Source organism: Egretta garzetta, unplaced genomic scaffold (assembly GCF_000687185.1).
Source record: "Egretta garzetta isolate BGI_Z169 unplaced genomic scaffold, ASM68718v1 scaffold41, whole genome shotgun sequence".
Lineage (NCBI taxonomy): Eukaryota > Metazoa > Chordata > Aves > Pelecaniformes > Ardeidae > Egretta > Egretta garzetta.
In genome coordinates this window covers 4458693-4471736 of record NW_009258755.1, presented here as the reverse complement: position 1 = coordinate 4471736, position 13044 = coordinate 4458693, and the positions used below count along the sequence as shown (strand labels likewise).

Genomic DNA, 13044 nt, shown 5'->3' with positions numbered 1-13044 from the left:
CATTATGGCTCTTAGCCTTGAGACCTGGAATAGTGATTTTGAACCCAGCTTGCCTGAACTGGAACATGTGTTAGAATTCACAAAAAAACACAAGTTCTTGGCCAAATATTTTAAAAACAAGTTTTGCATTTTTTTTCCCAATGTCTCTGAACCAGTTCCTTGAAACATCAAAGGAAAGTAAGTTTTAGAGCCAAGTATTAAACTTTCTGAAGTTTTAGTGTGAGGTCAAGGGCAGTCTTGAGGAACATACCTCAACCACTAAGTGAGTCTGAAAGCTTTCTTCTTGGATTTACGCATTCCATATGCATGGGTCAGTTGGTAGCTGTCACATTTTGGGGCTCAAATCTCTTAGTTCAAGAACTTACCTTCTACCAAATATGTTGAAAATGCAGTAAAAGATTAATGTTTCCCTTTCTGAAGTACTGTTTTGTGAATGCTGCTTTGTACCACTTCCATGCAGATTAAGGATGTTGATTAATGGAGCAGATGATAACCTCATTGTTGAATGCTCCCTCTTTCAGTATATGTTCTACCACACAGAGCTTCACGTCTGTATTTCTCCAGCACACAACTTAAGAGTTTTTTTGGTTTTATGTTTTCAGCTTATTCCTTCATTTCTTCAGAGCTCCTGTATTTTCTGTATGACTTTCTTATTTTTATAGGCCTTGCATAACACACGACTCCTGTCATCATACGCAGCCATTGATCCTAGAGTAAAATATCTGTGTTACACAATGAAAGTCTTTACAAAGGTAAGTATATTTCAGACATTCTAGAAGCAGTAATGCCTGCAGCAAGAGATGATAACCATGAAAGATACAAATTGTGTTTCTTTTTCTAGATATGTGACATTGGAGATGCATCTCGAGGTAGCCTTTCTTCTTATGCATATACTCTTATGGTGCTTTATTTTCTTCAACAGAGAAATCCACCTGTCATCCCTGTTCTTCAAGAGGTACAGTATATCAAGAAAGAAACAAATATATGTACACAGTATTGACCAGAAGAATAACAGTGCTGAATCTGAAGGGCCTTCTAATGAGTTTGATATTATGCTTTCAGATTTACAAAGAACCAAAAAAGCCTGAAATTCTAGTTGATGGCTGGAACGTTTATTTCTTTGATAAGATAGAGGAGTTGGTGAGTAAAGAAGAAAAGTTAATTTGGAATGGTGTTACCTGTAACTTTGCAAATCAGAAAGAACTCCTTTTAAGAAACATTGTCCTCAAATATGGTGGTTTAATATAGAAATGGAAGTGGAGTAGAAATTGCTTTGAAAATCCCAATCCCATGCTGTAAAGCTTTAAGAATATTGTTGGTTGTAATTCATCTGTGGAAAAAAAAATCTTCGAAGTCTGAAAAAAAATAGATTAAAAAACTTATTTTAAGGTGTGAATGATGATTAATTGCTCTGTGTGTCACATTACTGGGTGGACATAACTCCTGCAAATACCAGCTGCATATCTAGTCATAGCTTGTTAACACTGTTGAATAGTTTTGTATTAAATAGGCACGTAAAGTGAATTAATAAATTCTTTTTTGTAACAGGCAAAACCTAATGTTAGATTTATTATTTCTTCACTTTTTTGTTAAATTTTTTAAAAATATTTTTAAATCAATATTGGATTATTAATACCAATTATGTTTCTGTCATTTTTAGTCAGTTGTTTGGCCAGACTGTGGCAAAAACACTGAATCTGTTGGGCAACTGTGGCTGGGACTTCTCCGTTTCTACACAGAAGAATTTGATTTCAAAGAGCACGTCATCTGCATTAGGAGAAAAAATCTGCTTACAACTTTCAAGAAGCAGTGGACCTCCAAATACATTGTAATTGAAGGTAAGAACACGTGAATTACATGAATCTGCAGAATTTCTTAAATGCCCCTATGAAAAATTTGGTCTTTCCACAAGGCTTATTTATTTTTCTAGTACTAGATTACAAGTTGTTATTTGCTCATGTTTTGAAATCTTTGCAAAATTCCCATTGAGTTTCAGTAGTGCTAAAAATTATTCTTAGGGGGGTTTTTTTCCCTCTACTGAAAGGAAGCTGCAGAGCAGACTTTGTACTTTTCATGATGACAGTAATGACAGAAAAATAGATTTAACTAAATCCTTCGGAAAAGAAATTAGCTGCAATGCAGTTGTTTTCTCACAAATACTAAGTTTAGCTGAGTCCATACTTACATGACCAGTTTAACCCTGTGTATGATTACACTGTTAAGTAATACCATGGTCTCTATCAAGGAAATGCAGTGATGTGTTTTCGAAATGTTGCCTACACCACTTTCTGGCCCATATGACTTTCATGGAAAGAACTTCTACTCTCACTTGCATATTCAACTTTCTCTTTTGCGGTACTTCAGCCAGTTCAGAGCTGTGATCCTTTGTCTGTGGAATTAATTTCTTTTCAAAATATGCAAACAGTTCAATTTCAGTATATTAATTCTGCATCAGGAATAGCTGCCTTGGGTTGTTCACGTGTATGTATACATTGCTGATCTTTTCCTGGACTTGAGTAATGCCTGTAATGCTTTTTGTACAGACCCCTTTGATCTGAACCACAATCTTGGAGCTGGATTGTCAAGAAAAAGTAAGTAAACTTGGGTACAAAGTGCAGATCTTGTCTTAGATCTTATTTTCCTGGCTTATTTGATGTTTGGATTATGGTTTTTTTTTTTCTTTCCTCAGTGACAAATTTTATAATGAAGGCTTTTATCAATGGCAGAAGGGTATTTGGTACCCCTATAAAAATATTTCCTAAAGAATATCCATCAAAAATGGTAAGTTGCTCCTAAGAGCAGTATGTGCATGCTCTTGTGTGTATAACGTACCGCTTGCAGCAGTATGGTTACACTCTCCTTAAGCACTTCTCTCTTAAATTTCAACAATACTCTCAGAATCTTTTATGGGAGTTATTACCAAGTACTGTTTTCATGTTGTTTGTATTTAAAACATGTTGGCATACTAATCAAGTCAGAGCTTCATTGTACAGGCTTGCATGTTTCAGTCCCTGTCAAAACCAGCTTACCATTTCTTACAACTGCAGTTTTAAAAAAGAGGTTGCAGACCTGGTGGTCAGCAGACTGCCTGTAAAGAAGAGGCCAGTGGCCAGTTGATCTCATCAGGTCTTTCAGGAGTTCAGCTACATGCACAAGGTTTATTCTTCTCTGTGACTCTTAACTGCTGTTAAACACTTGCTTATCTGTCTTGATTCCCAAGAGTATGGATTTTCATTTTAAATGCATGATTTCTTCTTCAGGAGTATTTTTTTGACCCAGAGGTACTAACAGAAGGAGAATTGGCACCAAATGATAGATGCTGCAGAATTTGTGGTAAAATTGGCCATTTCATGAAAGATTGTCCCATGAGAAGAAAGTGAGTATAGTTTTGGCATCCGTGTGGAACATTTCCTTAGGTTTGTTTAGCAGAAAGATTTAGGATAGTAATGCTAAAGCAAACCTTGTATACATGTATATGCTGTAGATTATTTCCTTTACTGTTGAAATCAAAATGTATCAATAACAGTTTTGGCAGTGGTGAATAGTGTTGAGTTTTGAAATTTTTGGTCTGTGTTGAGTCACTATGTAGCTTTTGCCAGCATCATCTATTGTGCTTTTTTAACAGAACCTTTTCATAGAAGGCTGTGCAAAACTACTTAGCTTAAGAAGTAATGCTGATGCTGCACCATGTTATATAGAAACGTAGTACTCAAAGAGAATCTAAATGCAGGGCAGAACAGCTGTGTGCCGTGAAAAGCACTCAGAAAAGCATTTTATATATTTTAATTTAATAGATTCTATTTCTAGAATCCTGCTACTCCCAGCAAGGCACATTTTTGTCATGTTCAGAGTCGTGCAATTCACGTCAAAAAGCAAGACAAGAAAGTCACAGCATTCTTTTTCTTAGGCACACACCTAGGAGAACAATGTCCTTCTTTACATTCAATAGAAAGTTTTCTGGTCTTTAGTAACCAAAATTCAGCAACTACCTTCTTGAAACAAATTAGTGCTAAACCAATATTCCTGTTCTTCGTATTATGAATTGTCTAACTTAAAACTGATCCATTGAGTTTTTTGCTAGTAAAGACAAAGCTCTTTAAAGACTTCATGTCTACAAAATAGTGAAAATCAGCAAATAAAACTTGAAGAGGACAAAATCTTGAAAGTGTTTATGCCTGTAGTTCCCCAGGTCTTCCTTTTTTTCCCTTTTTAGAAAAAGGGAAGCTCACCTGGATGCTTATCTGCCGTTCTTTTGCCCATTCATTCAGTTTTGTGAGGTATTTTCAAGTTAGCACTGCATCTGACTGACTGAAGGAGCCTAGTATCATCTTCAGACTTCGAGGTTTCACTGATGTCTTCTTCTCTAGGTCATGTATAAAGAAGTTAGATAAAACCAGTCCAGCAGTGGCAGCTGTTTCCCCACTGCTAGGTCTTTAACTCACATAGAATGTTAGAAGCTTTTCCCAGTAGAAAAGACTTAGAGATACCGTGAATATACACAGTTTCAGAAGGAAGGGAGTGAGATTCCTGACTGAATTGTACAATAAAAAAAATAATAGAACTATACACCTTTTCTTTATACTTTGTTAGTATTTTGCTCAGTGTTTCTTTTCTTCCACTCTCTTTGCAACTCCATCCCCCAGATATTCTGTTGTCTTTATATTTTTTGAGATACAATTATTAGAATTTAGGGTTGTATAGTAATATAATTGTAAAGTTAAATTATTAAATACATGCTACATCAGTGTAGCACTGTTTGGTGGGAGAGCCAAAGGGGCAGGTACATTAATTCATTCACTTTATTTAACCCACTGAAGAAATACGTGAAATACATCTATTGTCTGTAGACAGTGTTTGGTTTGGTTTTTTTTTTTTTCTTTTCTCTGTGTATATATGTAAGGCCTATGAACTCTGAGCATTTTTCTGCTCCTGCAGACTAAGACGGCGTCGTGATTACGACGATAACAAAAACCAGAGGTACACAGAAAACAAGGAGAAAAGGAGCAAAGAGGAGAAAGAAACTCAGAATAAAACAACAGAAAAGGAGAGCTCAGTCAAGGAGGGAAAGTTACACCTATGTACACCTCAGAAGAGGAAACTACAGAGGGTAGTAATGGAAACTGGAAGAGAAAAGACTCCCAGGCAATCGGCAGAGAAGTGGAAGCGCCTGGAAGACAGAGACTTAAGAGAAAAACGTTGTTTTATCTGTGGAAGAGAAGGTCATATTAAAAAGGAGTGCCCACAGTATAAAGCAGCTGCAGGTATGAAACTGATCAAGCTGAGTAGTTTAAGCAGAGCTTATGTTTTTTGGTATGTTTTAACAGGCTATTTTTTTAATATAGTCACATTAGTTGGTTTTCCCTTCACCCTCACCTACCTTTCAGAACTTTGCTGTATCCCAAGAGATTTGACATGGTTTCTATCAGCAGGTAAGATGCGTGTGATAGAAAGCGTCTGAGTGTCTAATGTTGAAATTGCTTCCATTGTCCTCACTATACAAGAGTTTGCTAACATTTCACATGGCACCTTCTCTTTCAGTACATCATAATTGGAACAACAGCTAGCTTTATAGCTTTTCACATCACCTAAACCAGAATTATTCCATAAAGACCCTGAAGTCACTAACAAAGTGTACAAATTGCTCAGATAGAATATTGTGAATGAAATAATGTTCCTGCCAACTCAGCAGTAAGAGGGATACAGAAATCTGTGTTATTTTTCATGGAGTCAGTTTGAAACTGTGGTTTAAAGAAAGAACAACCTACAAAAATGCCCTCCAAATCCAGATCCTGACCAACAGACCTGAAAAAATAATGAAATGCTTGCTCGGCAGCAAGTCAGTCATCCTTCAGATAAGACAGATCTCTCATCATCTGGGTGGTAAAGGAAAATCATTCTAAGGTAAAATTGAGACTCCTTAAGACAGGGGATGGAACTTTCAGTTAGCTTCCAAAGGAACACAGCATTATTGTTTCTCCTGAAGGTAAACCTTTAAATTCATGCTGGAAAAATTTGCTCTACAGATTACTCATGACTTGACCTCTTAAAGTAACAAGTAGGAGTCCTTTGTATAAACATAATTTCAAACCAGCTCTTCTCTACTTGCAAAAATGTTCTGTCTGGCTTAGTTCAGGAGACTTTCTTAATCAGGTGTCACTGGTGGAAAAGGGCATAGGACTGTGCTAACAAAGTACTGGAAGCAGGAGGAAAATGGTGTAAATATATTCAGAACTTTCAGGGTGTTTAGAAATACTCCTAGTCTGATAGACCACTAGAAGTGTTGGGTGGGCAGAAAAGATGTTTAAAAATTGAAACCACATCTTATTCAGCTTCTGACCCTTTGAAGGTGTATGTCAAGTCTAAATTTAACTTTTGAGTTTCTTTATCTTTGACCTTGTCTCACTGAGCATTTCTTTCTACCATTCCGTTTGCCATGATACTGAGTCTGCCCAGGTTGAAGGGGAATATGCCTGACTGTTTTGTGGGCAGTGACATTCGTGTGTTTTATAACATTCATCATATGAGAACTATGCTGAGGCTGTACAGTACGGATATCTAAAATCAGGAATTCTGGAGTAGGAGTTTTTGTCTATTATCTGTATTTAGGGAATTCCTATATTTGAATTTGAAGAGAATTGCTGTAGGTTGGTCTTTTTTTGCTTGCTTAGTGCCTGAAGTGTTTTCTCCAGTAGAATAGCCAACTATGAACAACTGGACCTAAGAGATCAGACTTTGGTTTTTGCTGTGTTACAAGTATATTGTGAGACTATGGACACTTCACTTATCACCGTATCTTCATTCATTCTTTGAAGTTCCCTGTCTCCCTCTGATTCTGGGAGAGTACAGAACTTAATTTACTGTAGGTTCCTAATGTAGATGCATAGCTATAGATGCATCTCAACTCATTGTGCCAGTTTTCCACATTATAAAACTGAGGAAAAATATGGATGTCCTACCTTCCACATACTATGAAGGTAGATTGCAAATATTTTGGTATTTTTAGATCTTACGATACCTGAAGTGGAAACTAGTTTCAAATTAGCAAATCTTTGTTATATTATGATCGTTTCAGGTGGTTCAAAACCAGAAGCCGTGTGTGGATCCCCTTCTTTACCCAGCACTGCCAAACATGCTGGTAGATTAAATCAGGTAAACACCAAGTGTCCCTTTTCTTCTGTCTTTTTCTCTTTAAATGTTCTAAAGTCCATATAAAGTAACTAAAAATAGCTTTACTTAAGCTTTCAAGGCGAACCTTTTATTTCTTTATTGTGGAATGCCATAATTCAATTTTGCTGGTTCATCAATGTGTATATGTTGTTTACAGGGAGTGTTTATACATGAAGAAAAAAAGAAACAAAAAGGGAAAGTGTTTTTGAGTCCCCAGTCAGGTTTGTATATCTTCATTTTAATTCAGAAATTCTGCATAAAAGCATGCATTTTTAACTTGCTTTCCCCATCGGTCCTTATGGGAATTCTGCCTAATCTGCTGAACACAGCAGCAGTCCAGACAGGTTGCTAGATAATTCTGAAGTGAAGCCACATATTTTTTTTACTGGAAAAGTGAGCGGTTTTTTTCAGTTGTTTTGGAAGCAAAACTGAGGCATGTCAGTTCTCTGCATTTTTTCTTTGACTCTGGTAGATTTGTTTTGCAGAAGGATATGGTGATTTTTTTATCAGTCTCTTTTCCTCTCTCCTATTTCGGCATACACGGGGTTCTGTGTTTCTTCAGGGGCGACACGTGGAGTGCTTTCCTGTGGGGCTTCCTCAGGGTAATTGTCTAGAATTCGCATGATCAGCTAATTTAGGAGAGACTGCCAAAGCACATCCTTGGTCTGAGCTGCCAAAATGCAAGGAAGAAAAAAATACACTTACAAGTAGTGGTCAAATGATAATATAAAGGCCTTTATGTACTCTCTCTGGATCAGAGTTGTTTTGTGTTAGACGCATGGTTACAAATGCAGCTTTGTTACAGTAATTACACACACTAACAGGTACAATGAAGATTTTAAAAGCAACTGCTTTCTTTAAGTTCTTTGAGTTTCTAGTGCAACCCTGCAAACCTTTTAGGATCTTGTTTTTTTCAAAATACATAAATTTCTTCTGGGGCACCTAAAGGGTACCTAAGTAGTCTTCACAAACTTTGGGAAACTAAACTGCAATTAAGTAACTCAAATTAAATTATCTTTTTTTTTTTTTTTTTTTAAGGAAGACACAGTATTTTCTGTTTTCACTGCCAGGCTTTTTCAAATCTAAGTTTGGGGATTTTAAAGTGATTTGTCATTAGGTATTTAGTTGAAAAAAATGCTGGTTTTAAATTTTGTATTTTAGTATTTCCTACTGCCCTATAGCAGGCAATGGTCTAAAGTTGAACTCTGTGTGCTTTCATTATAACTTAACAGTAATTTTCTGCTGTCCGATTGTTTCAGTAGTATTATGTTGTCTTTTTTTTTTTAACCTTTAAAGTGTGATGCTTTCTTCCTCCCAATCTTAGGCAGCCTTTCCAATAAATACATGACTCAGGGAAAAGCCTCACAGAAGAGGACCCAACAAGACTCATGAGGGATATTAAGCACTGTTAAATGGCAATACAGGCCCTTCATTCATTTAAAAAATTTTCTTTGGCTAAAGCATCTGGATTCACAGGACAGCAGCATAGACAACCTTCGACTTAAGTTTAATGAAATAATGAGTGTTTTCTTTTAGAGTGCTAGTACAAGCAACTGTGGATTTTAAAATGGACCCTGGCTCTTAAATAGATTGTTTGAGCATTTTAATAGAAAGCCATGACTTTTTATATTAATTTACTAGGTAAATCATATAGAAAAGGGCAGGTACTAAAAATGGACTGTTTCCAAGATTTTGTCATTCCACCTGACCATTTTAAAATGCACTAAAATTGTGTGCGAGCCAAATACATTATATTTTCTTCAAAACTTGATTTTTTGAAGAAGCAAATAATATTTATTAATGTTGATTGTTTACTGAATCCTTGTGTAAAAGTGTTTGAAATGTTTGTAGACTGCTACCTTATTTTTTTTTCCTGTAGAGAACTGAAAACATAGACACTAGTAAATATATGTAAAACAATCTCTGGACAAGCAGTGCCATTGAGATTTCTTGTATTTTTCTTCTGTTCTGTGATTTTTATGGTAGTTCATTTGCTGCTGTGCTTGTGTACAAGAAGAAAGACTAATAAACAGGTCAGTCCTGTTTGATGCTGCTAAGAATTTTTTTCAAGGCCTTGGGGATACAGACAAAAATGCTTTAAAGAATAGAGGTATTATATTTGGCAACTGGGGAAAACACGTGTCGGTTTTTATAAAATGTGAAGAGGATCCTCGTACCAGCCAAGAATTTAATTAGTAGTATGAACCTGAGCTTTACTTGAAGTCCTTCCAGAGCTGGTAATGTACCGTCTTATCTTGTTCAGGAAAGAGTTAGTTACATGGTAAAAATGAAACCACTGTTATTTATGATTTTGAAATAAATTTTTTAAAAACAACACAATCAGACTTAAGTTTCTGTATTTCTTCTTAGGTTGTAGTTTTCAGTATTCCTGACTTAGATGTGCAATTAATGATAACATATTAGAATTATCCGTCTTTCAAAATGTCATGTTTAGTTTTTTTCCTTTACCCATTGTATTGGGTTTGTGGGGCAATGTTTTCGTAGCAGGGGGGCTTCAGGGGTGGCTTCTGTGAGAAGCTGCTGGAAGTTTTCCCTGTGTCCACCGCTGGCCAAGGCCAAGTCAATCAGTAACAATGGTAGTGTTTCCGTGATAACATCTTTAAGAAGGAAAAAAACGAGCTGCGACACAGTAGCCAGAGAGACAAGTGAGAGGATGTGAGTGCAGGAGGAGGGGCAGAAGGTGCTCCAGGCGCCAGAGCAGACTCCCCTGCCAGCCCCTGGTGCAGGCCATGGTGGGAGGCTCTGACCCCGTGGGAAGCCTGCGCCAGATCAGGTTCCTGGCAAGACTTTGCAGACCCATGGTGGGAGGAGCCCATGCTGAAGCAGGTTTGCCGGCAGAACTTGTGACTCCACAGGGGACCCATGCTGGAGCAGTCTGCTCCTGAGGGACTGCACCCCATGGAAATTATGGACCCACACTGGAGCAGTTCATGGAGGTCTGGAGCCCGTGGGAAGGACTCATGTCGGAGAAATTTGTGGAGGACTGTCTCCCATGAGAGGGACCCCATGCTGGAGCACGGGAAGAGTCTGTCCTCCCCTGAGGAGGAAGAACCGGCAGAGACTGTGTGATGAACTGACCCCAACCCCCATTCCTGTCCCCCTGTGTTGCTGGTGGGGAGTAGGTAGAGAAAACTGGGGGTGAAGTTGAGCCCAGGAAGAAGGGAGGGGTGGGGGGAAGATGTTTTAAGATTCAGCAGTTATTCTCTCCTACTCTGATTTTGATTGGTAATAAATTAATTTCATCAAGTTGAGTCTGTTTTGACCATGATGGTAACTGGCGAATGATCTCTCCCTGTCCTTATATTGACCCACGAGCCTTTTCTATTTTTCTCCCCCCTGTCTGGTTCAAGAAGGGAGTGATAACAGCAGCTTTGGTGGGCCCCTGGCATCCAGCCAGGGTCAAACTGCCACTCCCATCTGTTTCTATTAAAGCTGAAAGCTGGAATTGCCAAAGTGGTCTTACAGAACCAGGACCAGGATCTTAACTCCTGTTTTGATTTTCATACATCTGTGGCCAGCTATGTGTAAACTTCTAGATGTGCAACTTTTGCAAAAAATTTCTTTTGTATTCTTTCCTCAATATATTTTCAAGCATATATGTATTAGCCAGGAACAAACAGAAAATAATTCCAAATTTGTCTTCTATAGCATATTTCATCATACGAAATTAAGTCAGCTTTTCCTTCAAAAATAAGTTCATTCCTGTAGTTTTTCATTCACATTCCACCCCCCCCCCAAAAAAAAAAAAGAATGGCTGATGTGCCTTCTTTATGCCTTATGTAGCCCTCTATTCAGTTCCAGTTTTGCTGATGAGAATGAAATGTATAAGCCTCTAAGCGACTATGGCATAATCTCAAAGATAAAGTTATTTATAAAACCAAAACCAGATTTATGCATACTCACCCTCTTCCATTTGTGATACTTCGTAGTTGAGCAATGAAGTTTTCAACTGAAATTTCTAAACTCACTTCTGAATGAAAACTCATTCTGCAGATCCACCGGCCTTCTCGCTTTGAAGCTGCTCCTTCCTTATGCAACTACAAATTCTATAGTTAATGAACCTTATAGCCCTAAAAGGAACCCCCCAAACTTGGGTTATATATTGCAAGCATTAATCTAGTAACTAATAAATCCTTTGTTTGCTTAAAGGGTAGTTGAAGAGCACAGTCATAACTTACAGAATGATACATGGTCAAGGAGGCATATGTATCTGCTGGATTAATTTGTTGTAAAATTTAGTAAATGGATTGAAAAATAAAGAGAAGGTAAGTTCTTTGTAACAGTTCTTGATATCCAAGATCCTGCTTGCCTTACGGGAGTATATTCTCAAGGGAAGCAACTTTCCAATAGAAAAAAAAACAAACACCAAATCTCTGAAAGGACACGCTGCATTAATAAAAAGTTTCTAGAATAAGAACAGTATCAAAATTAACAGTAATAAACTAAAATAATAGTTTACAACTAAATTCATACTAATTATAACACATAATAATGAACTAATAGCTTAAAAGACCTCTTCTGAACCACCTGTATGCTCAGTCCCTCTAGTGATAGGGAGGGATGCTGAACTGGTAGCACTGTATTTGTGCTGCTTTTTTAATTGGGGAAAACAAAAAGTGCTGTTGTCACATTTCACAAGAATTTCACATGCTTTTGCTGTCCCCGTTTCCAAAGTTGGAAATGTCTTGTGCTATGAGTAGTTAGTTATCAGTGCTGAAAAAAGGAGAAATTTCTTTTTCAGGTATGCAGCACAGTTAATTGTCTGCTTTAAACAGGCAATTTAATCTCAGTTAGCTATATAACAGCTAGGTTAACATGCATCCACCTCCCCTAATTTAATTGTTCTGGTGAGATTTGTTTCATAGCTTTATTTAAAACTGGTTTCTCATCCATTAAAATTTTTATTTAAATGTATTTAGTACACAATTATTTCTTTTATAAACATCACATTTTCATGAGAACTGCAGAAGCCACATCGAAAATTATCTTCACTAGTAACCTTTTGGGGCCTGAAATAGCTACTTAGAATGGGAGCCTGCCAGCAAAGAAAGTATTTTTTTCCTGTACTAAGAAACTCATCAATAATATTTCTTGTTACTCACTTGAACTACTTAGATTTTAATACTGACTTTTGCTTTTTATCTTCCTTTGATGAAGTCCTGAAGATGGAAAGCACCTTAGAAAAATGGCTGTTGTTCTAGCCCATGCTCAGCCTTCCATGGCAAGATTCCTTCAGCAGGCAGGTGTCTGAAGAGTAGTGACTGGAAGCACCCTAAAGAAGGTAAAGCTCCTTATGGTAGACCGCAAATGATGAAGGAGTTATCAGTTGCATTCATACACGAGCTTCCCCCCTCCAAGCATACATACTGGGGGCTGATAGTGCATTTAAGCCTCCCCACCCCTCAGAGGGAGTGGTGCTGGCGACGGTCTGTGCCCCAGCTGCTTGGGGTTGTGTGTGAAAGACGTCTTTGGTGTAGCTAGGGAAAATACAACTTTATACGCTTGCTGCCTTTATATTTGAGGTAGAAGTGCTGTGCCTCGCTGAAGAGTAGTGGCATAATTACATAGGTGAAAAAGAAAAAAGTGTGCATTTACTATCAAGCTCTTCAAAACAGCTGAGCCCAGAACTGGGTACCCAGAGTAGGTGTGGTGATGAGATGCGGGCACGTTGCTTGTGCTCGGACTCAGTAAATACAGGTTTAGAGTATTACGTAGCATCTTTAAGGATGCGGTTGGAGGAAACAGACACGGCCTACTTGCTTTCCTTCTGGCATAGCCATCGTTGGAAGTCTTCGTAGGCCAAGGCTGCCAGGGTTTCTCACGAGCGCGCAGCAGCCCCCCCGGCATACCTTCCCC

At 37.8% G+C, this 13044-nt stretch overlaps 1 protein-coding gene and 1 long non-coding RNA gene across 8 annotated transcripts in view; one reads left to right on the top strand and one right to left on the bottom strand.

The window, feature by feature from the left end:
* TUT7 (terminal uridylyl transferase 7) overlaps positions 1-8660 on the top strand; it is a 28086-nt gene extending 19426 nt beyond the window's left edge. Inside the window, exons 18-28 of one of the 7 annotated variants that reach the window (XM_009649222.2) lie at positions 663-752; positions 842-955; positions 1063-1140; positions 1661-1838; positions 2544-2591; positions 2690-2781; positions 3261-3376; positions 4936-5261; positions 7073-7149; positions 7325-7388; positions 8492-8660. In XM_009649222.2, coding sequence (XP_009647517.1) covers positions 663-752; positions 842-955; positions 1063-1140; positions 1661-1838; positions 2544-2591; positions 2690-2781; positions 3261-3376; positions 4936-5261; positions 7073-7149; positions 7325-7388; positions 8492-8559 — 1251 coding nt within the window. In that variant the 3' untranslated portion in view covers positions 8560-8660. Of the gene's footprint in view, positions 1-662; positions 753-841; positions 956-1062; positions 1141-1660; positions 1839-2543; positions 2592-2689; positions 2782-3260; positions 3377-4935; positions 7150-7324 lie in introns of those variants that run through there. The other 6 variants (XM_035888936.1, XM_035888935.1, XR_004841231.1 and 3 more) reach the window with 6 other exon arrangements.
* LOC118451696 overlaps positions 7750-13044 on the bottom strand; it is a 6757-nt gene continuing 1462 nt past the window's right edge. The window contains exons 2-4 of the long non-coding RNA XR_004841232.1: positions 12318-12460; positions 11092-11225; positions 7750-7837 (exon numbers count right to left, since the gene is read on the bottom strand). This is a non-coding gene — a long non-coding RNA (uncharacterized LOC118451696). The remainder of the gene's footprint in view (positions 7838-11091; positions 11226-12317; positions 12461-13044) is intronic.